Source organism: Pipra filicauda, unplaced genomic scaffold (assembly GCF_003945595.2).
Source record: "Pipra filicauda isolate LSUMZ 115617 unplaced genomic scaffold, ASM394559v2 scaffold167_size3244652_pilon, whole genome shotgun sequence".
NCBI classification, from domain to species: Eukaryota; Metazoa; Chordata; class Aves; order Passeriformes; family Pipridae; genus Pipra; species Pipra filicauda.
Genome location: NW_024104184.1, coordinates 1,124,229 through 1,151,018, shown reverse-complemented (window position 1 = coordinate 1,151,018; position 26,790 = coordinate 1,124,229). Strand labels below are relative to the sequence as shown.

Here is a 26,790-nt window from a genome sequence, read left to right as displayed (position 1 = left end):
AACCTGACTGCTTTTCACACCAACCATTGCTCTGTCAGGACTTGAGTCTATGTCTTGGTTCATGTACTGTGAAATTTTAATAATGTTCTGTTGAGACAAGTCAACTGTAGAACTAAACTTTCCTTGTGACACTGAGCTTAAAGGAAAAAACCCCTATACTTCTTTAATAAATGCCATGTTTAATCTCCATATTTGCAAGTAGCCCTGAGAGTGACTAAGCTCACTTTCTTTCAGGACTGATTATTAAAATTCACTCCAAATCTGGGTTTGCAGATGTGGCCACCATAGTTACAATAGAAAACAACTCTTCCAGTAATAACTAATAGTGTAGGCAATTTGGGGTGGACTTCTTGGGCAGTTTGAAATAAATAATAAGATTGAATTAAGGATATGCATTGTGTTTCTTTACATTTTATTTGAGATATTAACTTTCCTTTCTCTCTATTTTTATTACTTTTTATGTCATGTGTGGTTTATGATATTTATAAAAATTAGTGTTTAATAAACATTACCAGAGAGTGAAATACAAATTCAGTTCAATATAAAATATATTTATAACATATTACATTGTTTATAAACATATTTCTCTGGCTCTAAATTCAATTAAGAAGACAAGCAAATCTCTGGGCACAAAGGAACATGCATCAGAACATGAGCTGTCCCTATAAAGTTGCAAATATGGTTGCATTAGGCTAAACTAATCGCTGCTGAGGCAAAGGAGCACCTGATCTGGAACAGTAATAGTAGCTTCTGGCCATAGCCTGTGGTTCAGCCAGGCAGACATAGCTGGGAGAGGGCTGTGAAAAAGCATCATGACAGGATCATATGAAAAGGAAAAGTAAAGGAGCTTCTGTAGTGGTACAGACAGCCTAGTTATTTGGGCTTGACAAGCCTGGAACCTGTGGCTACCAAGGCTGGAAAAGGACAAACAACTACTAAAAACAGGAGTGAGAGAAAGAATTTAAAAATAACAAAAAATAAACTCAACCCAAACCCTACTGGATGATGAAAGGACTCATGGAAGAACAATTTCATGGCATAGGACCGAGAAGGTAAGGTTCACCTTGTGTCTAAGTTACGTCTTAGCTTAAAGCCCAAAAGAAGTAGACTTGGTTGAAAGATCATGTCAGCCACTTTCTTAAACAACAGGTAAAAGAGAAACTGATGCAGCAAACTGAGATGAGGAGGGGGCGATGACAGAGAGTATATCTGGGGTGATAGTACTACAATATATTTCACAGTGGGATTAACATACCTTTCATCACAGATTTGTCTTGAGCAGAGTAGGTAACCCTGAATGTCAGCTTAGTCTGTTTTTCTTGTTTTACAGATGAACTTTCTTGGTGTAATAACTTCAAAAACTGTTGAGTTTAAGAAAGCCACAAACAACTATTTGAGGACTTGCTATTTGCCCTAATACAGTATTTTCGCAGGTACTAAACCCCCAAAAAGTAGTGTTTTGTAAAACAAATGCTATTATTGGATGCTGGGCAGGAATCAGTCAAAGTCTGATGGAAATCTCATTGGGTTTCCAAGAGTGCAAGAAATGCCCTATGGGGTCAGACCAGTCTCTGATGGTGGCAATTGGAAATGCTGTTTAGGGACAACACACAAATCTAGCTGCTTTCTGCCATCCATTCCACTTGCACTCCCCACGTTCATTGTGTGAGGGATGCTAGAGGGGAAAGTCCTGATCTGTTGCTTCAGTGACTCTTTGTGGACCAGGATCTGGTACAACACCTGCTTTAACCTTTTGCCTCTACAGCTTTCTATGGCAACAGATTCCACAAGTTCACTACAACCCATGGAATAAAAAGCAGTTTATACATTCTAAACTGATCCCCCGCTATTTTCAGTGAGTGATCTATAGTTCTGATATTTGAAGGATTTGGTGGATAACTTGTGAGTGTAACTTTTCCCCTGCTTCATGATTTTGTAAGCTTTACTTGTGTGCCCCCTCAGCATTTTTAGTTCTCCTTGCAAAGCAGCTGATCTCTCGTTTTCATCATTCTAGTTCCCTTCTGTGTTCCTTCCCTCCTGTTATAGGTTAGAAATTCAGGATAATTTTTCTTTCCCCTGCCCTCCCCCCCCCCCCACTGTAGGAAAGATGGAGTTTGAATGGAGAGGGGGGAAGGGAGTTAATTAACCTTACAAAAGAACTAGCTAGCCAGGCTGCATTCCTCGCTGATGGCCCATCAGGGGCTGGGGGGAGAGGGGAGGAGTTTTGGGGGGGGGCTGGCGCTGGTGGGGGTGGGGGGGAGGAGAGGGGCAGACGGCTGGGTTCTCTTTCGGGGACGGAGACAGGGTCTGTGTTCAGTGCATTTGGAGAGAAGGCCTGGAAGCCTGTCTTTCTGGCTTCCCGTCCTGTTCAGCCCTGGCTGCTGGCCTCAACTTGCCTGGGAGCTGTCTTTTGTCTCCAGCCCGGACCTGCTGTGCTTTCATCGGAGAGTCTCTGTGCTCGCTGGGAGAAAAGGAGGAGCTTTTGGGGCGCCATCAACTGACAACAACAGTGAGTCCTGTTGGGGGTGAACTGCTTTCCTTACCCCTTCCTTCCCTTGGGGGAAGAGTCCCCCATCTTCTTTTCAGCTCCTCCCACGACCCGAGACCAACCCCCCAGGCCCCCTCACCGCGTGGTGACCGACAGAGCCCAACAGCGCCCCCTGCCGGCCACGGTGAGGACTGCGCTGAAGGACAGAAGTATTCAGACTTTTTCTTTTGTTTGAAGGGAACTTCTGGGTACAGGACTATTGTTTAGCTGTTTTTATGTTTGTTACTGTTCTTGCCAATATACATGTATCTTTTAATAAAGGGTTGTTATTTCTTCTGGTTTTCCACACTTCCTCGATTAAAGCCCCTTAATTTTTGAATTTACAATTGCTGAGAGAGAGGAGTTTGGTCTGTCTCATAACTCATCCTCTTTAACAAACATTCCAGTCTCTTCAAACTGAGACCCCTCCCTTTGCTGTTTCCATCCTGATATGTGGAGAATATCTGTGCTTGAGATGAGAGCTTGGCAAGGTTTCGCACGGAGGCAGAATGGTGCCCTGTGTCTTACTTTACTGCCCATCTGGGTACAGAAGACAAACTGCGTCATTGGCTGTTCAGTGCTGCAACGTGCAAATCCCTGTCCCAGCTATTTTCCTTTTGCATCTTCCTGATCTTCAGGCCAGGTCTTGATGGAACTTCCCAGAAATGAAATAAGCACAGCTCCCTGAAATGCCTGGAAACTATTCTGACTCCAGTATGTGAACTTGTGCTCCTTTTGAAAGGCTGCAAATAGGGTTTACTCCTGCCAGACAGAGGCTGACTACCCTTCCCCACAGAGAGGTTAGTGACCAGGATGATCCCCCGTGGGCTATGTTAGCACAGTCACAGAGGTACAGGGAAAGACTCCCAGAATCCTCTTTGTGGTGGCTCTTGCCTGGTTGTTGTCCATACTGCTGGTTAGGGAGGGAATGACTTATTTCAATGAATATTTGACTGTACATTAAATCCCACCATTTATTTTGATTTCCACATTTTTCTTTTATGAAATGTTTAATTCCTTTGCATCACAGGCTGTTTTTTCCACATTAGCAATTCACTTTAATATCAATCAGTTTGAGACTGTCAGATTTTGAGAAGCAACTAGTAAGGCTGAAATAGTTTACGTGACCAGAAACTGAAACCTAAAGATACCCAGTCACTGCTGCAAGATTTTCATTAACACTTATCCACAAATAGCTATGGATATTTTATTTACAAAAGCAACTTTATCATAGATCTATATTACTGCAAATCTAGAATATCACTCTTAGTAGAGCTGAATAAGGAGTTCCTGTGATTCTTTGTGCCAAATGATCCTTTCTCTTTTTTCTCTTCCACTCCCTGTCATGTCTGCCCATGTTGAAGGCATGGATGCAGATGCTGGGAATGGTCCTTTCCAATTTGGGAAACAGACTGAGGCATCAGCAGTGGGGAAGCTTGAACTGCTTTTTAGTAAGTGGTTATTTGAAAAGTTATTCATTGTTTCATTGTGGGCATTGATGCTGTGAAATTTCATCCTATGTAAATGTGACAGGAAGAGAGGGTCTGAATGCATCTTAAAACCCACTGGTTTGGTTCCAACTTCTTCTAAGGGTGGACATTCAGAAGCTGTTGCCTGTACTGGGCCTCATGCAGTACCTCAAAAACATCATTACTATTTTTCAGTTCTAAGTTTCTGAATTGATGTGATGGCTCTTCTCAGTTTGACAGACCTACATGTCTGCAAAGTTAAAAGTGTGCTCTTTCCAGTTGCTAGCTACTAACCAGGCTGCAGCTCATGATCCCAGGCTGCATTTAAAATGCTACAGCAGATTGCTTCAAAGAGAGACCTATCCTTGATACCTGCCTCTTGTCAGAGAAAAATGAAATAAATATCAAGCTCCCAACGATGTTTCCTGGGTCCCTCTTTGCTATCATTTACAGGAATGTACTAAAGGATGAGCTGCTACCAGATGCTGCCTTTTGCCCTATTGTATTCCTTCTCAAGAGGCATTAATCAAGCTGGTGCTAAAGAAGCTATTGGCTCTATGAGAGTTTGCTCCAGTTCTGGTCTCCAGATTGGCTGTCCCTCCAGCAGTGCACAGTGATGGCTATGCTCACGGGGATGGGAAAGCTTAACTCCTGCATGTACTGGAGAGGGGGGAGCTTTCTCTGTGACCCTCCATGTGGTTACAGAGAAAGATGTCTCTCGAGGAAGAAAAGTCTGTTTTTCTTACCCAGATGTCTGTGCACACCTGGATGGGGTGATAGGAATTTCTTTATGGAGCTAGGTTGTGTTGGGAGGATAGTACTTCTGTTAACATTCATCAGAACATTTTCCCTTCTTTGAACAGACATTTTCAACCCCACATCAAACCAGCCTTTGCTTTCATAGGGTCCCCTCTACAGAAGTGCTCATTTTAATACAGCAAATGGCAAAAGACCAGGCAGTATTGGGTCTTGGAAGGTGTACTGCAATGGAGAAGCATACAGGAGCATCCAGAGGGAGACCCAGGCCCTGAAGCCCTGGGATGAAGATGCCTGGCTGGTGTACTCCTTGTGTCACCAGCAATACCTCCACGGGACATTCGCCTGTAGGGGATCAATGACTGGCTCCTATAAGACCTTCAGGACATCCCCTTCTCTCACCAGTAGTCTTCCTGCATTTCCAGGAGGCTGGGACATGAGGGAGTTGCACATTATTGCCTCTATTTCTCTGGGCTCCCAGTGTTCAGAAGATGAGGCAATTAGGAGACAGTGTTCAATTTTGGGGTGAAATAGACAATCCATATCTCATGGGACATACTTAGGAGAATGCAATCTTTGTAAAGTTTTCCCTTGAAGAAAAATTAAATTGAAAATGGGAGAAGAAACATGGCTTTTCTTTGATATTTCTCTTTGTGTAGTTCACTATTCACAAACTGCAAACATGTTACTTGAGAGCCTATTTTTCCTCCCGAGGCATTTTTGTAGGTATATGATGTGAGCAGTGTTTGTGTCTGTCAGCCTCTTGTGGGAGGTAGAAATGCCTGCAAAGGCACAAGGAAGCATCTGGATGCATGGTAGGTGTTGTGTCTATGCCTGAGGCTGACAAGGACTAATTGTCACTAATAGCTGCCTAAAAGAAGCTGAGCAAGTTTAAGAAGCATGTAAACTGTAAGTTCAGCAAAGTGCTAGCTCTGAATAGCTGGAGAGAATGCAAACCAAACAGAGACTGTTTCTCTGTGAAATCACCTTCTTTGAGTTGTTTGACAAAATAAGATTCAAAGTAGTGAGTTAGAAATTACCTGCTTTAAAAGGGATTGTACATCAGCAGGTCAAGAGTCCTATGATTTGAAATAGATCCCTCAGCTTGTGTGCAAGAGCCAGATCTCTGCCTTCTGAACACACTGCAAAGTCTTCTTTAGGAAGATGGTTTATGTACCATGAAGGTGCTTTTGTTTGTATCCTGTGGTAGAGTTCTCTGCTGTCTGAAAACTTGTTACCAGGGAGCCCTTGCTGAAGCTCTGGCTGGACAAAAGGATAATCCTAGTGACTTCAGTGTAAATGTAATGCTTTGTATGTTCAAACACTGAATGTTTTTAACCATTTATTAAGGAAAGTGGAGGAAGAGGAGTGAAGATGAGAATATCAGTATCAACAAGAGATATAAGTTCTAAGGGCTGTTGCTGCCTTTCCTTTAGAAGCCCTCATAATGCTTCAGTTTGTAACAGGGTTTTGATGTCCAGCAGGGGAGATGCACTGGGCTTCAGGAGTGTCTCTTCTGCCTCACACAGGATGCTGATCAGCATTTGGGGAACTATAAGATGTTAATTGCTATTTCCATTCTCTTTTTTTTGGTCCCTTTGATAATTTTAGCAACTGCACAGGAGCGCTGCATGTCTCGCAAGTGCTCAGCTTCCCCTGTTCCCAGCCTGCCAGTCACAGCAGCTGTACCAAATGAGGTGAAGGAAAATGATACAGTGTGGAACGGGTCTTTTTAAGGCAAAGGTAGAGATTATAGGTGTAGCACATCCTTCTTACCCCCAAAGCCAAGCCAAACTTACAAGTAGGCCCTACCTCTGTTGCCTGCCTGCCTTTGGGCACTATCTTGAGCTGTCACCCTCCCAGCCCCTGTGAGCAGCCAGAGCTCCATACTGCACTGCTGTGTTAACAACCAGCCAACACAGCTAGTTTTGAAGGCTGTCAGTTGTGATGGTAGAGGTTCAAGGCTTCAAATCTTAGTGCTGATTCCTAATAACAAAAATGTTGCCCTGAACTCTTGTTGGTTCTTTTTTAGTCTTCTCATTCAAAACAACTGTTATAAATGGTGAAGTGAAGGACACAAGAAGTTTTACAGTTAGGTGCCTCTTACTGGCATGACGGTGTGATATTCAATGTCATGGGCACACTCTGTTTCTTCAGTAGACATTCAAACTGCTGGATAGATGCTCAAGAACACCTATTTAGGGCTGCTTGATCCTCATGTTTTTATTATCTTACTTCACAGTTAAATATTATTTTAAAATTTTGTTATAGGTACATACCCATTCACAACTTCTTGGCTATACTGACTCCCAACATGTTTTCAGTGTCATCTTAAGACAGAAATGTAAGCAGTGGAGAAACATTTATACATGAAGAAATACAGCCGTGTATATTGACTGAAAACTGTGTCATTGCCCATGATAAAAGCCAGAGGAAATAAGAAGCTGCAAAATAAATCTTTCAATATGAAATTTAAGAAGTATGATCTCTTCATCTTTGAAAGTGATTGATGATGTTGTATAAATGCTGATGGAAATGACAAGTGACAAACTTCTCTGTTTTAGACAAAAGCATAATAGCTTGCAGGTGAAGTTTCCGGCTGGAAGCTGCAATCTAGCAGATGAAGATTTCTACATGAGAGGCAAATTTGCTGGCACACCTGCACTGTCTAGGGACTTAAAATGAGATTAGTCAGCTTTCTAAAAAAATTATGGTGTTCCACCCAAAGTCCTCTAACTGCTCTGTGCGAGGAAGCCTGAAAGGGCAGAGTTGCCTCTTCTGGCATTTGTCTGTGCATTCTGTAACTAAGGATGCTCAGTTTACGCACCACACCTGCACATGGCTTCCATAACTTCCATGACTTGAAAGTCTTGGGGCTTTGCATTCCAAATTCATTATGTGTAAATAACATTTCAGAATTTCACGGTGTTTCTTTTAGCTAATTACATCATCTGACACTTTTTCTTCATATATTACAATTTAAAATCAGATTTTAATGCTTTTTCATTCATCCTAGTATCTGGCATCCACTAGGTTAGTTTTCTTTTTAAAGTCAGAATTGCCATAAGGCATGGACAGATGTTGATATCAAAATAGCAGCTGTAGCACCACATTCTTACATTGAACCAAGAAGGCAAATGTTGTTGAGGATTAGTAGTACTTTAGTGTCAACATTATTAGTCAGAAAAAATGTTACCTCTCACAGTCAAAACTTCATAACCACTTCTCTTGAAATTGGTGTTGCTGTTTCCCAAGCCTTGAATGTAATGGATGGTAGCACACAGGATCTATAGCAGTTCACACATTCAAAATCCCTTATGAAACAGTTTCTGGAACTTAGCTAGCAAAACTGCTGACACACTTCGGTGTTGGTTTTAGTAGCCTGGGATGCTGGAGGATAATTAAGTTTATATTTGGCCTGTAGTATTTTGTTCAGGAAAAGCCAATCCCAAAAGAGATTGACTTTCATTGAGACATAGTCTTGTGTAGTATCAAAAGTAGTGGTAAATTTAAAACCACTGGTCACATGAACTTCAGCAATAGATTTTAGAGCAATGTATAGGTTCAGACGCCAGATCATAACAAGAATGCATTCAGGTCACCCTAGAGAAGCTCTTTGGTATGTTCATCAGCTGACTTTGGGAAAGCCAGAAGGGTCCTACCACATGCTGCAACTAAAGGAATGTGCACTTTAATCACAAAAACTATCTCCACTTTACTTGCAGCTTCCTTCCCTCTCAGTCCTGGCACTTCGAGTCCCATCTGAAGGATGTTTGAGTAGTTCTTTTTGCAGCTATATTTGGGAATATATGACAAGTAGGGCATAAATCACAGTTACTTTTTTTTTCACCTTGTTCTTTTTGAAGTCAGGCCCTTGAGCACACTCATCACTTGTGGGTTGTCTGCCTGTGCTCAAAGTTAGTGCTCACATCATACCTCTGTGTAACCTTGGTTAAGCTTAACTGTGTTTAGGTGAGTTGTGTGAGAAAGCTGTGAGTAGCAGCTCCTTCACTCTGGAGCTGCATTTCAGCTCAGGTCCCTGCCCTTGTTTGTGCCTGAGCTGTCACAGCCATGTCCACATCCCCTTTCACTCTGCACTTGACCTCTTGGCATGACCTTGGATCAGCATCATCATTATGAACTTCTCTAACCATCAGTGACTCTTGGCTGCCCTGGTTACTGCCTCACTGGACCTGATCCTGACCCTGATTTGCTGACTTGATTTTCCTATTTAAACTGGTGGATTGACTCTATGGACCTTGGCTGGCTGTGGTTACTGTCACTCAAGCTGCTTTACTCATCTGTCTCAAGTACTGGGGCACAGTACCCTTGGCAGTGATGTTCCTGACTGTGCTTGTCTTGCTGTCCCACTCCAGTCCAATCTCCCCTTCCCCAAGGATCTGTTGCTGTAACTTTTCTCTCAGCATAGATGTAATGCCTTCATTTCTAGTTTTGCTTGAAATAACTTAATACTTTCCTTTAAAGCAGTATCTTATTTGGCCCATTATTGTATCCAAGTGTATTTCTGAACATTTACAAGCTTCCTTGAAAAAGCCTTGAGGTTTTTTTCCTGCAGGACAGCAAGTATGAGCAAATCTGAACCTTACATATTTATACATACAAGTAGAATCTTTTGAAGCCATTGGGACTTGCTGGTTGAATTTTTGAAAGGATCAGTCCCCAGGATGAATTTCTGTTGCAGAACAGCTCTGGTGTGGCAGTAACACCACTGCTTACAACAGATGTAATCCACTATGCAACTGTTTTACTGTGTTTCATCAAATATAAACAGTTTGGGGACAAAATATTCCTCACAACTGAATAAAAAGGAATTAATAAATTACTCTCCTGGCACAGGGAAATTTGAGGACCAACTGTTATCATTTTCAGGCCAGGCTTATTAGTAGAAGATATCTCATGTTGCCTATATGAAGTTGCAGTGTATTGAGTGGCCTACGTGAAGTCCAATAAAATGGAAGCCAAAAAAGTGCAGACATGCTATGAAATATTCAGGGATTCAGTGGTACCTGGGCTGCCTCTTCAACATGGCTTCATTAGTGTGATGTTCTACATTAATGAAACTTCTGTCTGGATGACAAATTAGCCCGAGTAGGATTCTGTGCTCAGGTGGCAAGGTGTACCCTGCTCTAGTTCAGATATATGTGCTTGAAGCTGCAGCATGTGGCACAGACATACTCTCACTTCAGATGCCAGTAACAGTTAAAGCTGTTCAGTGATGCCCATTGTTAATAAGACATGGCTATAACTTTGTTAGACTGCAGTTTGTCATTTGTCTCAGTCTGGATTTGTCCTGAAAATGTCAGTATATTTTTCCAGGGAGAAAATGATAGAAGAAATATTTCACCATGCCAGTAACCAAATACCCATTTCTTACAGTCTTGGGACAAGGACTAGCTATGTCTTGGGACAAGGACTAGCTATCTCTTTGGGACCAGCTATCTCTTTGCTTTGGACTCAGGAGATGATCATTGCTGGGTAGAAAAGAGGATTTTAAATCAGCTGTCTGTTTTGTGATGTCTAAAAGGAGACAAAACCTTCCAGGGGGAAAAAATTGTTGAAGAAAAAAAAAAGATTTTAACAAAGACTTGTAAGAGATTCTCAGCTGCTCATAAGATGCATCTGATGTGAGTATGCCCCAGTCCAGAAAGTGTGGCCTCAAGCAGGCATTTGTATTTGCTCCTGAGCAACAGGTCTGCTTTGGTGCTTTTCATAAGCTCGTTTGTTTTCTCAAGGGGCTGGTCAAATTCTCTTTAGAATGGAGAGTTCAACCCTTTCATCAACGAAAAGACCTTAAATCAATGGTCCAACGCAGAAAGGTGACCAATTAGAAAGTAAAGCTAGAACAGGTTGTTGGTTCTTAATGTTGCATCAGAAAGGGAGAGGGAACAGAAGGTCGCAGAGAATAGCAGTGTATCCACACAGGCATCTCAGCACCTAGAATCATCACCCAGAAGATTTCCAGCTGGACACCCAGTGTAATAGGGCATAGAAGCAGGCCCCATCCTAGGGTACCAGTCCCAAACATCTTTGCCTTGAGTAATGAGTGGTGATCCTAGGATCACCACCAGGAAGAGGCTGACACTGGCAGGTTTGATGACCACAGACAAGGTAATATCTGTGAGGAAAGAACATTGCTCATTTGAGGTCCTCCCCCATTAAAACAAATCAGTGTTCTATTTTAAAAGGTTTATTTTCTTTCACTAGTAACTCTTTTCGTTGAAGATTTGCCATATCCAGGAAGATTCTCTCATCTCCTCTCTTATCCTAGGTCTCAGATACTTTCTTTGATCCAGGTTGATGAACCCTATTACTGAACCAGTTATGAGAATTTGATGACTAAACATGATTGGTTTTGTCCTTTCATATAATTCCCAAATAACTGATGCAGAAATTTCAAATAATAGGCACTGATGCATTAGTACTACAGAAAGTTTCAGTATAATTTGCAGTGCTTCAATGCTTTGCCTCTCTTCCCTGATCATTTTTTTATTAATGAATTTAAGGAATCAGCATGCCTGTAAAAAAAATAATCCATCTCACACAGCCCATCTTCCTTCCCTTCTACTTCCCTGGTGGGGAATAAGGAGGACAGTTCAGCTAATATGACGGCAAACTCCATTTTCTGTATCTGTTTTTGTCTAAACTATAACCTTTCAAGACAGTATCTGTCTTTTAATACTGCTGCTTGCTCAAAAAACTAGCAGTGTTTTGAGGCTTTGCTGGCCCCAAAGCACAATGTAATATACACAACAAGATTATTAAGGAAAATGGAAAATCATTATGATGCTGAAGTAATATTTCCTGTTCAAACAGAACTTGTCAGCACACTGGTTTGTGTAAAATGTGCTGCTTGGAGGAACAGGGGAAACGGCATTGTCAGAGAGGTCATTTCTGTGTGGAGAGCATCAGACAGCCCAGTCTGCAGGGACCAAACTGCATCTGGCTGGGAGGAAGCAGTAGTTGAGGGAAGGCGTTTGTAGTGAGGAGGCTGATCCCTGTAGAGGAGTCAGAGCCCAGTTCGCAGCTGTCTTCATGGCAAACAAGCCCATCCTGGCTTCATTTCTGCATCCATAGTGAATGACAATGGTTGCAGAAATCCAAGCTGTCTCATTCTGAGGAGACTGGAATGTTTGCTAAAGAGGATGAGTTATAAGATAGACCAAACTCCTCTCTCTCAGCAATTGTAAATTCAAAATTAAGGGGGCTTTAATCGAGGAAGTGTGGAAAAAACCAGAAGAAATAACAACCCTTTATTAAAAGATATATGTATGTTGGCAAAAACAGTAACAGAACACAAAAAACTAGACAGTAATCCTAGAAAAAAGAAAAAGGTCTGACTGAATACTTCTCTGTCCTTCAGCGCAGTCCTCACCGTGGCCTGCAGGGGGCGCTGTTGGATCGCTGAAGGTGCAGGGCCTGCAGTTCTCTGTCGTGGCCAGCAGGGGGCGCTGTTGGGCTCTGGGGTCACCACGCGGGGAGAGGGGTCCGGGGGGAGCGGTCCCGGACTGCGGGAGAAGCCGAGAAGGAAATGGGGGACCCTTCCCTCAGTGGGAGGAAAAAGGGAAGGGAAGCAGTCCACTCCCACGGGACTCACTGATGTCCCAGGTGACGGCGTCTCAAAACTCCTCCCTTCTCTCCCACGGGCACGCAACTCTCCGATGAAACACAGCAGGTCTGGGGAGCGGGACACCAGGCAAGTCGAAGCCAGCAGTCCGAGCTGACCAGGATGAGAAGCCAAAAAAACCAGATCCCAGTCCCTCTCCCCAAATGCCTGCATGCAGACCCCTGTCTCCCTCTGAGAGCCAACTCCGCCGTCTGCCCCTCTCCCCTCAGAACAGAGCCAGCCCCCCCTCTCTCCCCAGCCTCCCTGATGGTCCATCAGCAAGGAATGCAGTCTGGTGAGCTAATTCCTTTGTAAGGCTAATTACCTCCCTTCTCCCTTCCCTATTCGAAACTCTGTTTCTCTTACAGGGAAGCAGGGAAAGAAAAATTCCTCTCTCTCAGATTTATAGCCTATAACACAAGCTTTTCCTGATTTATTGGTCCCCTAACCTCTTCCAGGAGCAAGGAAGGGCTGGAAGGGCAGGTAGGATGCCCAGAAAAGAGGGATTTGCTGCATGTGCACGGGCCGGGCGGGCTGCCCATGTGCAATGGGCTCTGAACCTTGAACCCACATTAAGGGGTGATGCAAGAGCATCTAAGTCATCACCCATGGATGGCTGCTGGGATAGTTGATCCGCTCCCATATGCTCTGCATTGGCTCCAGGCAAGAAGGTACGTGGGCACTGGGCCAGCCTGTAGCCTCCAGCAATTGCAGCCTTCAGGCATGGGTTGAACTCTCAAGCTGGCAGGGCACTAATAAATACTTTTCCTGAGGCAAGCTATTTTCTGAGTCGGTGAAGGCTGGTGATGTTTAGAGAAAGATGGTTCCAAGTAGAGGGGAACCCCATCAGTTCCTCTTGTCCCTGCACCATAGAAAGACAGGGCCAGGGTACAACTCCAGAGAGCAAACAGCTGAATTGTGCCTTGCGAAGGGCACAACTCACATGAAGTTTTAGGACAGTTCCTACTGGAAAATCACATGTAGGCCTGGGTGTGGGGATGACGCTTGGAGGCAGGTCTAAAAAACACCTAACTGGACTGCCTCCCCCTGCAAAAAAACCTAGTAAAGGTCTGTCCTGTGTTTCAGCAGAAGTTTTTCTTAACAAACACCAGCCTGGAAGCTCTTTGACACACAGCTTCACCATCAGATTACAAACAAATAAACAAATGCTGTTGGGCTTTTACAGAAGTATCCATCTCAACAGCAAGAGGGAGTAGAGGGAGGGACTGTGCCATAAACAGTTGCTTATTTACTCCTTTTTCTTCAAATACCATTGATGTTGGGTATTTTTTGCCTTAAAGGCTGCTGCCTGTGGATTGATTCTCCTGACCTAACCCAACTCATCTGGAATTGGTGTCTAAAACTTAAATTTCCACCTGTTTACTCACATGTCATTTTTTCCCCCATCTCTCTTTTTTTTCCATCTTCACTACTTTAAAGTTTCCAAAAGCCCACAGGCCTGTTTATTTTTTCAATTCTGACTTTCCCCTATTGTACTTCAATTTTTTTTTCCTCTGCTGTTTTTAACCTCTTCTGTTTCTTTTTTCTTTTCTTCTCTCTCACTCTTATGTTATCTACCTTAGTGCCATCAATGCAAACTTCTCTAAATGCCAGTTTTGGAGAGCTGAGTGTAAGACAAACAACAATACAATGATGACACTTCCTCATTTGCCATTGGTCCTGAGCAATAACCACTCCATTGCTCACAGAACTGTGTTCTTGATAACAGTGGTAAATATATTCACCAAAATGTGTTCCTTGAACAGTTCTTGTTCATTTAGAAATATTCCACCTGTTTACTATTAGGAAAATATAGACCAGTTAATTTCCCACTTATTAGGGGTTTCCCTCTGAAATAGAAGTTATCGTAAGGATTAGCATACAGCTGCAGAATTGCAACAAAAATGTAAGTTTAATAGTCTTCAGTGTTGAGAGTAAGCTGTAACAGTTCGTTTGGATACATGTCCGGAATAAAGACAAGTGCCAGAAACATTCAAACACACAAAATATCTTTATTACATGTTTATTATTGTGTGGCCTTAAAAACAAATGCTACAAACAGCATTTATAACATGATATTAACTAGTAAAAAGGGAGTTTAAAGGGATACCAAAAAGGGATCTTAACACAATATTATGGATAACTACTAACATGATATTGGTTAGTAAAAAGGGAAATTAAAGGAAAAATACTATGAACAACTTATTTATGTAACAATATTCAATGATAAAAGGGGAATTAAAGGGATATTAAAAAGTTTGTTCTCTCGGTTGCTTCCTATCAATAAACTGTGCTTACCCACACAGACAGGCCAGGGCTGTCAGGATCTGCAGCAGCTGGTCGGTGCCCATGCTTAGCGGGCGGCCCCGCGGAGCAACACAGTCTCGGTGGTAGGATGGGTATCGCTCCACTCAGCAGTCCCGACACCCCATTTTTATCAGTTCCACGTTACACTACGTAGGGCCAGTACGCAGTGTAAGGTGATGCCTGAATGGCAGCCAAACACCGCCTAGTCATTACCTAATGGCAACAGTCTGCGCATGCCCTACGTGTAGGGCAAGGGGCGAGCGACCCCTGCCCACGTAATCTTCCTCTCACCGTCATCTTTCTCACCCCTATGTATGACCTCTACCATTGTGTTTCAAGGGTAGATGTATCTATCTTGCAATGTGTAGCAAAACCAAGGAAGAACTCAGCTCTGATAATAGGGGATATCAAGCTGACTTGCTAAAAAGCACAATGGACTTTACAATTAACTTGCGCCATGAAGTTACATTGTACCATACTCTAGCTGGTTTCACATCCTAATATGATTTCTTTCTCATGCCTCTATGCTCCATTGATCATCTAATTCAAAAGTACCCCCCTTACATAAGCACACATATTTCAGTGTAGCCAAACCTTTCACACTTTCTTAATGTGTTTACACACATGGTCTTGTGAAAAATACCAGTGTCATTGCACAACTCAAGATGCAGTCCTTAATGTGTTCTGTTATCTCCCCAAGCTCTTACACTTACATAATTCCCTGTGACCTGTTTGGCTATGTTCCCCTAGGACATATTGAGGATACCTGTACTATTGATTAACAGTTGGTACCTGCCATTTCTGTGTTAGCTGCACACTTAGTGTCACCTACACATCACTGTCAGACCTAGAAGCTCCACATATCCTAAACTGCATTGCTAATGTCTTAGAGGAGGCGGAATACACCATCCATTTACCTCATACATTTCATATTAACACATTATACATAAAGTGCATATTGCTTTAGTCTCTACTGACAATACCATATGTTGCTTTCTGTAAGCCAAGACCTCACATTTATGTCTGTATTACATGTGGGGCTACGCCTCTCAGGGACATTGTTTTGTGGAGTAAATGCTTTAGTACAGGCAGCATGCCCAGCTGCCTACATCAAGGTGGGTATTCACACCATCTGCTTTAAGCATGTAAGCAGAAGTGCTGAGGCAGGAGCTACAGCTGTCTACGTAGTCAGCAGAGAGGCTCTTTTGCTCTGCTGAATAAAGTAGTGCTAGTGAGAGAACTTGGGTGCTGATCCATAAAAGGTAAATGTACAAAATTTTAGATCACTTCAGCTTCTGTTTTGGAGAAAGCCAACAGGACCTGACACAAAACCTGGGAATGGCTGTGGATGGATTGCTCCTGGGTCCATTCCCAGCAGGCAGTATGAATGGGCCTGCACCAGTTGTTGTTCTCTGTCTCAGACAGTCCTCCATTGTGGTCCCAGCACTTTTCATGCCACGTGCACTCTTGGTGGTGAACAAACACCACTTGCACAGTGGGCAAAGCTGTCTTTTTATCCAGGGCGCCCCTGTGCTCCCTCAGATAAATGTTCCAGGAATAACAAGGAACAACCTGTTCCCTAGGAGATCACTCAGGCTGACCTACAGTTCCCTCTATTCTTCTTCTTGTCTTTATTTTAAAAGTATATGTAACATTAACCTTCTTGCAGTCATCAGGGTCCTCTCCTGCTTGCCGTAACTTTCTGTAGATGGTGACAGTGACCTTACCATGACACTGGCCAGCAATATTGATGCTGTGGAGTGACCACCACCTGACTCTATGGGTTTGAATGCATGCAAGATGTCTCAGTGCTCCCTAACTGCTGCTCTCCCACTGCCCTTCTCCTCCCAGCCTGTGCTGATATGTGCAAAGGCCAGACAGCATGATTCATATGTGACAGCTAGTACAAAAAAAGCTGCTGATTACTTCAACCTGTTCTGTGTTGTCTTTCCCATCCACTTGTGGACCCATGTTATATCTGTAGGTGTCTTTTCACCTTAGTACCCTTTACATCCCTCACTAATTTTAGTTCCAGCTGGACTATAGCCTCGCTGATTTTACCCCTCAGTGCCTGAGCAGTGCTCTTTGCTCCTGCTTCTGCATATTCCCTGTCCATATTGTAGGTCCTCAAGATGATCCTTGCATAGCCACACAGGCTGTCAGCTGAAGCTTCCTATGCTCCTGCACAAGGGTATAGTTCATGCATGAGCTCTCAGAAGGTCCTCTTTAAAAACCAATTAGCTCTTCTGGGGCCCTTCATGGCTGCTTCCCACAGGCTATTTCCTGAATAAGTCAGTCTGCTCACCCAGAGTCCCAACTCCATGGCTCACCTTCCTGGCTCTCTGCTGCATCTGTCACCTCATAGATACTGCAGCCCAAGCAGTGCTCTGTGACCCCTCTCACCCCCACTTCTTCCCTGCTTCTCAGCAGAAAGCCAGGCCAGCATTAAGCCATCAGCCATGACTGCCTGCTCTTGCATTTGTATTAGGAAAATATCACCGCTCTCAAAATCTCCTGGACTGTCTGCCCAACGCTGTGTTGTTCTTCCAGCGCACAAGCAGGTGGCTGAAATCCCCAGTGAGGGCTGGGGCTCCAAGTGGGAGGCTTCAGCCCCTGCCTTCTCGTAGCCCACAGTCTGTAGCACTCATCTATCACAGCATCCCCCAGGTTGCTCCTTGACCCAGAAACTCTCACCAGGCCTGTCTCCAGTTTGATACTGGGGCACTGCTTTGTCAAGGAGCTTCTCAATGTAAAGTGTGATGCCCCCACGTCTTCACCTGTCCTTCCTAAATACTGTGTATCCATCCATGTGCCAGCTGTGTGCACCACACCACAGAGTCTGTGTGTCCCTGAGGGCAGACTCTGCGACTGTGCCTGATGGTGCAGCTGCTCCTCCTGATTGACAAGCACTGTGCATCACGGTACAGGCACCTGAGGGAAGCCTAAGAATGCCTGTCTGTCAATGCAAGCAATAATGGAATGGCTCAAATCTGCCTTATATAGGCATATAATTTGTAGCTGTAGAGAGAAGCAGTGAAAACAGCCTGGTACCTTGGAAAGCCTCTATAATGATATCCTGTGTGTCTAACTCCCAGTCTTTCACCTTTCAGATATATCCAGGGCCATGTGGTAGTTAGTGTCAGATTGTAAGCAGAGTCCTCACTGAACGCATAGAGGCTTTTTAAAAATCAGTGGCATTACTTTGTGATGAATATCAGCTACTGTTCAACACTTCCTACTGATGGCATTAACCTGCCCAAGGGATTAGCACATATTCATATTAACTGCTTTGAAGGGGTAAAAAAATCACTATTAATGCAATTTTCATGAGTGTTTAATGTTAATATTTAAAATTATTACTGTGGTTGGTGTGATGCTTGTCAGGGAATTGTCGAAATTTCTAGATAGAGTTCCATAAAACATTTCACAGAGGACCTATTTTAAAATGCAGCAGCTTTTAATACCACAGCAGAAGAAAATAGATTAAAAAAACCCTTACATTGGTGGAAATAGGACTTTTGAAGTACAGATAGAAGAAAGAAATAAGCAAGGAGGCAAATAAAAATCACAGCTTGCTGCTTCTCCATCCTCTTTCCCAGCCATGGAAAGTGCTAGTTTTCAACTTCCACATGCCAGAATGATGCCTGGCACGTATCAGCCAACTTTAGACACTCTCTGCATGTATTTTGCCTTTGCACAGGGAATTCATATGGCCCAATTTCCTTTTCAAAGTTACTTATCCCTCATTTACAGCTCTCTCAGAAAAAATTCACGAAACAACTTTTGACGGATTCACTGTCTGTCAGATCCAAAGGGTATCACCAAATAATGAGTCAGTTACTGAATTCTTCCTGGGCAGTTTCCCATTTCATTTGTAAACTCAGATAAAGCACTTCTGTGCAGTGTCCTGCCCAGGGGCAATGCAGTGTCAGGACTGACAGCAAAGCCAGCTTTTAACCTGCTGCTTTCAACACATGGCTTCTACTTCTTGGAACTCTATTTGATGGAAAGATTTTGCACTGATGAGGTAAAATTTTTTAAACTAGTGAATTCATGCTGGGTCGGCCACTACTTTTCTAGGGATGGGGAATAGTTTGCAGTCATATATAAGCCTAAAAGCCTTTCTGATTTATTTTTCAGGTTTATTTCCTTAAATGGTAGACAACTGATGTACTGGTCTTATGTAATCCATAGAAGGATTTGGTTTAGAAGTACTGTTAACCTTTTAGGAAAATGGACTCTTATAAATCAGATCTGTTTTGTGAGCAATAGAATTAAAGGGCTTTGGACTGAAACTAATGGTTTTGAATGTAGTTCTCTTCTTCCTGGATATGTCTTCCATGTACACCAGATGCTAGGTGCTCATTGGAAGAGAGCATTACTCTGATCCCAGGAATGACTGAGGGATGGCCTGTTGTTCTTCTGGGCTTACCTGCAGCACTTGAGGAGGTTTCAGTTTGGCAGACAGACAAACAGCTCTGTGTTGGCACATGCTTGTTTGAAGATACGGCGTATGAAGAGCGGTGTTTCCCTGGTATCTTGCAGTTACTGTGCCAAATCCTTGATTTTCATGCTGCCATGTAATAACTAAAGTAAATGTAACTTTTACAGGCTAATAATGACTTGATAAGGATTGTAACCCAGCAAATCATCTTTGCAAGTACACAAATGTAAAAAATACTAATTGTACAATAATAAAACTCTGCTTTCCCCCCCCTCCCCCCCCTCCATTTTGCACTGCCACTGGTTTTCAGCAAGTGTTGGGCCCTGATTTTTGAAGCAGTGCATCTAAATAGGCTGCCCGACTCTCACCCCTGGACGCCTGCACAGAGGTCAGTGCACAGCTCTCTGTTTAATGGCTGCAGACCTGCTCGGGGCACACTGGATTTAGCAGCACGTTCTCACACATGTTGCTGCTGACTCTACCCGAGACTGTTTCAGTCAAATCTCGTTAGATCTTCATTTTGACAGCCAAAGGCAGAAAGGAACTGTTCTCCTGCCAAAAATCAAGTCCCGGCTCTAAAGCATGAAAAAGCTGGAGATCTTAAAAATAGAGAGAAAAATTTAACTTCAAAACCCATGTGTTTTCTACAGTTGCATTTTCAATGGGTCTGAAATGGGCTTGCTGGAATTCAGATATTTAGCATGAGAGAGAGTGCAATTATGCAAAATGTGAGCTCAAATGACTACTTTGGTAAAGTTACCTGAGATTAAAAGAGCCTGTGATGTGACGTCTTAGGCAACCTTAGCTGTACTGTTGCCAGCTCTGCCTGTCAGGTAAGGAATGCATCATCCCACAGCTTGTCAGCTTCTTTTTGCAATCACCACCATGGCACATTCTCCAGCGCTAAGACGGTAACTATTTCTACTTGTTAAGCAATTTATCTCTTAACACTTGACCAGTAGGGTTAAATGCATGATGCTGGTAGGTTCCTTGCTAAAAAATTCTGATGTTACTTTCATTTTGAAAAGATTTTACAGAGGAGGTCAATAGTGATGTCCCAGTTTACAGCTTCACATAACTGCAGTAGAAGGTAAATAATAGGCTGAAAGTCACGTTGCAGACTAGGACAGCCTGGAATGAAAGTCCCACATAACAGCATCCAATTGAGAAGAAATTATGTATATGAAGGGTGACTTCTGTTGAGGTATTGGACTAGGGTCTAATCAGGATCTGTACATATAAAGGAGAACCCAAAGCAAACACTGGAAGGATTACAAACAACTAAAACTGTATTGAGAGCTCAGAGATAGGTACATTCAGATAAATCAACAACTCTGTCAAGATAGAGAAAATGGATGGAGAAGGGATGTTAAATGGGGACCAGAAAACTATGGAATGTATCTGAAAGTGTCTTCTTTCCAAAGAGACCAAACAATGTTGCAATAGGATGAACTTTGGAACAAAAGGAAGGTTTATGGCAATACATCGCTTATTTAAAATTGTTTCTAAACTCCTATTTTCAGACCCTTTTTTTCTCTTTTAAAAACTAGAGTAGTCCTTATAGTCCCAACCTTATATTACCAACACATATACAAAAAATCAACAAACTGGTGCGATCAAGGGTCAGGGTTTGTTTCTTCTCAGCAGAAAGAATATGTTTTGTATAAAGTGGTACCCCACCATATTCTTTGGCACACTGATAATGTCTAATTCTGTGTAGAGAAAAGGTTTCTGAACCTTGAGACCTGCAAGCAAACTTAACTTGTAAGAAAAGGTTCTGTCACTACTATCACTACTTTTTCAAAGTTTCAGACATCATATAAGCTTCTATTATAAACTGTATTTGCTGATCTGTTTTTGCATATTCAGCTAGGCAATTTCCCTCAGCCCAGCACAGTGGTATTTCTCAACTCACACAGCAACTCTGTTTGTGGCAAAATAATTGACTATCAGAGCAGGCTGCTTAACAGAGTTTAAGGCATTATAACAGCAACAAAAAAAAATTGTTTTAGAGCCTAAAAACACAAGAGGTTGCACATTGTATTGCTAAAACCCACATGAGGCTAAAGCCACAGCACTCACTGAGATGGGAAAAATTCTTGGTTTGGAGATCTGCTCCTTGTATTGCTCTTTTTTTTTTTGGTGCAGCCACAGTTTTATGTGAAGAATATAACCACCAGTGTCAGGGCTGGACCTTCTTTTGCCACAGAGTCACATCCTTTTCTTCTTCGCTGTCTGTCTAGCCCCATGGCGCCTACATTCTTGTCTGCATCGCAACACAATCTCCTTTAAAAATCCATCTTTTCCCCATTTAACCTACAGTCTTCTTGATAGGTGAAAGATTTCAATCCTCCTGGGCTGAACCAAATCTGCGAATGTGGCCTCCCACTTGCTGGGTGAGGCTATCAACCATCAGGCTATCACACAACAGACCTACAGCATCTCTCTGTGCCTCTTGGCTGGTTTGAAGTCCCCAGGAGATTTCGGCACTCATCCACCCGCTTCTGAGTGCCAACAAAGAGACAGGAGCTTACTCCTAGCAATTCAGGTCTGGCAGAGTTCTGGGCACATGTACAAAGTCTCAGTAGTTTCCTGGAAGACATTTTCTGATGTATGCCATGTATCAACAACATAAAACCAGTAAAATCCTGTAATTATTCCTGCTCTTTGTGAAACACAAAAAATTGAGTTTCTTAAAGGTGGACTAGCTCTTTGATCTAGTTCACAATATTACCTGAAAAACAACTGTGCAAACTCACCTTAAAGGAATGAGGCAGTGCTGTGAATCTAAACAGTGTTTCAATTAAACATTTAATCTCTTGAAAGCATAACATCATGCCTAAGATCCACCTAAATCCTTCTTTGGATTTGACTCCCCATCTTAGATTACTAATCATACCTACTGCATTTTGCATTACTGTGAAATTGTTTATAAGTCAGCTCTTATCATGAAATCCAGTACTACAGAAAAATTATCACAATAATGAAAATCTACAAACCAAACAAATCCTCTCTTTTCCTCATGAAGTCAGTCTTCAGTGTAGTGCATCCCAGAGCTGAACTTTTTGTTGCATTTCTTCACAGAATCCTTTTAAGAGGTAAGCTTGACAGCCTGATCTGATAAGAAATTATGTCTGTTTGTGATTGTGTTGGGCCAGCAATGGAAAAAATAAAAGCTTTTTGTTAGCTCTCTTGAGTCTCTATTAACTGCAACACACAGAATGCCTCCAGCTTCTGAGGTGACTGTTAAAAAGACAAGTTGTTTTTGTGACAGCCAGCTGTTGTGACAATATTCTGTGAAAGCATTCCTTCTAGCTGGCTAGGGATTTGGTGTGAACACTTTCTGTGTAATGCACTGTGTCCTGCATTTTTATTTGGGGCTTACATAAAAAAACTACTGAATGTGGTGCTTGTGCTGGAGACTTCTGGAAGATTACAGCTTTTCTCCTGATGGTGCTGTAGAAATGTAAGCCAGTGTGCTTGTGGAGAACTGCCAGACCTGAGGGGACAGTTCCATGTAGCACAACATAACTTCATTCCTGATGCTACAACCTGGAACAGCTTCTTGCTCTAATGTTAGGTTGGCCCCTAATGGTCTTTGCCAGAATAAGGAATGCCCTGTGCCATATTACCCAAACCTTGATTAAAAATAACTGAATGTTAATGCACTTAATTTTGACCTAGTTCAGGCTTCTCACATGCTCAAACATGGAAGCTAACCTATTGTATTTAGAAATGGACTGCCACATCTGTCTCTAACTGGATTAACTACATAGACAATTGTTATTGTAAGTCATTTCAGTAACTACAGCTCACTATATTATTGAGTTGGTATTAACTGGACCACAGTATTAGCATGTCACAGCTTGCTTTGAGGAAGAGGCAAACCACCAAAGAGGCTGTGTGCAGCTGGCCATGTTGGACTTTGCTCCCTCATCTAATTTTTAAATTCACATGGCTATGACTAGTACTGCTCACAAGGTGTGGGCTGGGAATAACTGATCCAATTAATCACCAAAATTCTCCAGCTACTGGCTGGCCTTATTATGAGGATCTTTACAGAAGACAGTCAAGTCAGAAGAAAAATCCTGTTTAGTGGTATATATGTACCATTATATACACAATGAAACACAAATGATAATATTGTGCTGTGTCTGCTTTTTCCACAAGGTCTGTATCGCACCTGGAGGCCCTTCCGTGTGCACAGATGGCACAGACTGCCCGGGTCCGTGCAGAGCCAGGCACCTCTCCCCACTGACAGCATCCCCACAGCTCAGCATCCTGGTGAAAATCCCAAATATGTTTGAAAATGGAATTACCAAAATGTGGTGTTCTACGTCAAGCATAAACAGGAGAAAAAGCTCCAAGCTCTGCTCCTGTATGGTAACAAACCCGTTCCTTTCTGAACAACTGCTGGAAATTTCCCCTTTTTCTTTTTTTTTTTTTTTGTTGTCACAGAATTGATAGGGTTGGAACGGACCTCTGGAGATCATCTAGTCCAACCCTGCCAAGGTAGGGTCACCGAGACCAGGTTACACAGCAACGCGTCCAGGTGGGTTTTGAATATCTACAGAGAGGGAGTCAATGGGGAAATGTCACCCAGCACTTCAGAAAATTGCAAACGCGGACGTTGAACGCTGTCTCCGCTCAAACCGACCCAGTTAGTAAGTTAACTGCGATCTTTACGTGCGCTAAGCACCTGGACAGCGCTTACCGGGCAGCGCCGGGACCGCGCGGAGGGCGGCCCCTTCCACTGGGCACAGGCGGGGGCTGCCAGCAGGAGCATCCCTGCCCCAGTGTGAGGGACCGGCCCCCGGGCTTGCCTGGCGCCCACCCGCCCAGCACTTCCTCGCTTCCCTCCTTCCTCCCTTCCCCGCGTCCCGCCCCGCCGCCCCCGCCGCCCGTCCGCACCCCCGCGAGTGCGCGCGGCGGGGCGCTCGGTGCGCACGCGCTCTGGCCGCGCCTGCCCCGTTCCGCGCACCGAGCGGAGCGGGGGGGCCGGGCCCGCCCCCTGCGCCCGCCGGGCCGCGCTCGCCGCTGTCCCCGCCCGCCTCCGCCTCCAGCTCCGCCCGGGCGCTGGGAGCGGCGGCAACTTCCCCTCAAGTCCGCCCGGCGGCGGGGGGATGATGCGACCCGTCTGAGCGCGGCCCGAGAGGGGCGGGCGCGCCGAGGACAGGCAGCGCCGGCAGCAGCGGCAGCCCCGCCGCCGTGGTCAGAGCAGCCCGGCAGCCGCCCGCCTCAGCCCCCTGCCCTCCCCCGGCCGGGGCGGGAGCCGCCGCGGCCGTCCCATGTCCCGCAAGGCCAGCGACAATGTGGAGTACACGCTGCGGAGCCTGAGCAACCTGATGGGCGAGAAGCGGCGGCGGCAGGCGGACGGGTCCGCCGGCTCGGGCGCGGCGGCGGCGGCGGGCGAGCGGAGCCTCATCGCCGCCGAGTCCTGCTCCAGCCTCAACAGCGCGGCGTCGGGCGGCGAGCTGGAGCGGGCGGCGCGGCGGCAGTTCCAGCAGGACGAGACCCCCGGCTTCGTCTACGTGGTGTCGGTCTTCTCCGCCCTGGGGGGCTTCCTCTTCGGCTACGACACCGGCGTGGTGTCGGGGGCGCTGCTCCTCCTCAAGAGGGAGCTCAACCTGGACGCGCTGTGGCAGGAGCTGCTCGTCTCCGGCACGGTGGGCGCCGCCGCCCTGTCCGCCCTGGCCGGCGGCGTTCTGAACGGGCTGTGCGGCCGCCGGCCCTGCATCCTGCTGGCCAGCGGCCTCTTCACGGCGGGGGCCGGCGTGCTGGCTGCCGCCCGCGACAAGGAGACGCTGCTGGCGGGACGCGTGGTGGTGGGGCTGGGCATCGGTGAGTGCCGCGCCGCCCCGCCGGGCTCCCTCCCCGGGGGGACCCGGCTCCTGCCCCGCCGGAGGCAGAGCTCCCCCGGGATAGGTTTAACCGAGGCAGAAATCCGCTCTTGCTGTGGGGCAGCCCTCGGGCAGAAGGCGAAGTGGCCCTTGGGGTGTGCGGGGCGAGGGGGCTGGCGAGGGGAGCGCTTGGCTGAGCCAGGTCCGGAGCGGGGTCCGGTGGCGATCGCGGCGAGGTGTGCAAGAGGGCGGTGTGTGTGTGCTTGCCCTACTCGATTTTACTTACAGGTGGTGTAGTCCTGACCCTCTTGTGGGAGAGTTGTCCCATTTCTGTACGAGGAGAATGGTCTCTCATCCTTTCTGCAATTTCATCTTTCTGGTGGTCTGTCAGTGTCAACAGCGCACACCGCAGGCTTTGCATTTGAGGGGGTTCTGGGAAGTTAGGGGCGACGAGGAGATCACGCCTATCTTTCCGAACTGTAAAGACCTCCCTTCGGGTTCCCTGGTCAGCTTTGCTTGGGCACTTGGGCGCTAAAGGAATGCTTCTGGGGCAAAATGAGGTAGTAATCTCTCTGGTCTAAATGAGATGACGCTTGCTTTGGAAGGCTTTGGATTTCATTAATGGCATCCTGAACGTGAATTGCTGCTCTTTGATTGCCTTCCTATATGCATTGCATAACTTGCAAAAGCAGTAGGTTCGGGTAAAACTTTATAGTTGTTCCAAAGAACTTGGAGTGATGGCTGTTTCCTCTAACACATGAGATTGGTTTCTGTGCCAGCTATGTCCTAAATATCCTCCAAATTTTGGTTGCGCTTCAGCTTCAGCTGCCATCCTGTCAGGCAGTAATCTGAATTATACTCATCATCAAAGATGGGCTGTATGAGGTTAATCATAATCCTGGGACTATAGCAGGTATTAAAAAAAAGGGAAGGAAGAGAGAAGTGAATCTCATTGTGATCTTGCAACCCTTTCTATGTAAAAGCATGAGGACAAACCGAGAATTAAGACTTTTTTCCCCTCTAGTTAGCAAAGTTCTGTTTCTTAGCCATTGAATAAATATTTGAATCCTCCGGCTTGTTATAGACAGACTTGCTGTGATGCGATTCATGGTTTTATTAAGGAAAAAAGTTAGTGAGTCATAATGAGGGCTGTCAGAAATAAATTGACTCCGGCTGCGAAAGGGCTCATGCTGGTTTTCCTGTACAGTAGGGGACATCTTCAGGTTGTAGTTTACCTATCCCAAGTTGGGTGAGTTTTCTCATTTTTTAAGTGCTACCTCTGTATTATTTCTGTTTAATCAAGACTTCAGACTGCAGAATATTGATAACATTTGTTATAAAGTTCAGTAGACAAGAATACTGAATTTCACTATGAAGTGGCATAACAGGAATTTTGATGGCAATATGTAGTGCATATATTTAGTGGTAGATAGTAAAAATATCAAATTTGACATCTTTTTGTGTTTGTAAAGCTTCTCATGTTCTTTGACAATAACTGGTTACATTGACAACTTCAAGGGGGGGCAGAGAAAGGAAAGGGATGGATGATTTTCTTGACTCCCCTGTATGTGTGTCTTGTAGAGACATACACAGGCATGTTGGAATTGTTTTACAGTGGTGCAAATAAATGACACTGGTATTGTTGGAGAGATACGAGTCTTGGGGCTTCATATAGTTAATATATAAATCACAGAAATGGAAATTGGGAGATAGAGGTTGTTCTTTTGTGCAGCTGTAGATCTCTTGTGTGATCTGGGGAGAGCAGTCTTTCTTTGGCCTCTGTCCACATCAGGGACAGAGGTGGTGGTTCTGTTGGGGCTTTG

General features: G+C 44.5%; 1 protein-coding gene and 1 long non-coding RNA gene across 2 annotated transcripts in view; both read left to right on the top strand.

The window, feature by feature from the left end:
* LOC120322902 overlaps positions 1-23,450 on the top strand; it is a 35,525-nt gene extending 12,075 nt beyond the window's left edge. Inside the window, exon 3 of the long non-coding RNA XR_005562856.1 lies at positions 23,298-23,450. This is a non-coding gene — a long non-coding RNA (uncharacterized LOC120322902). The remainder of the gene's footprint in view (positions 1-23,297) is intronic.
* A 726-nt stretch (positions 23,451-24,176) lies between these two features.
* The window catches only part of SLC2A13 (solute carrier family 2 member 13), a 151,796-nt gene continuing 149,182 nt past the window's right edge, over positions 24,177-26,790 (top strand). Inside the window, exon 1 of the mRNA XM_027731994.2 lies at positions 24,177-24,968. Coding sequence (XP_027587795.1) covers positions 24,416-24,968 — 553 coding nt within the window. The 5' untranslated portion in view covers positions 24,177-24,415. The remainder of the gene's footprint in view (positions 24,969-26,790) is intronic.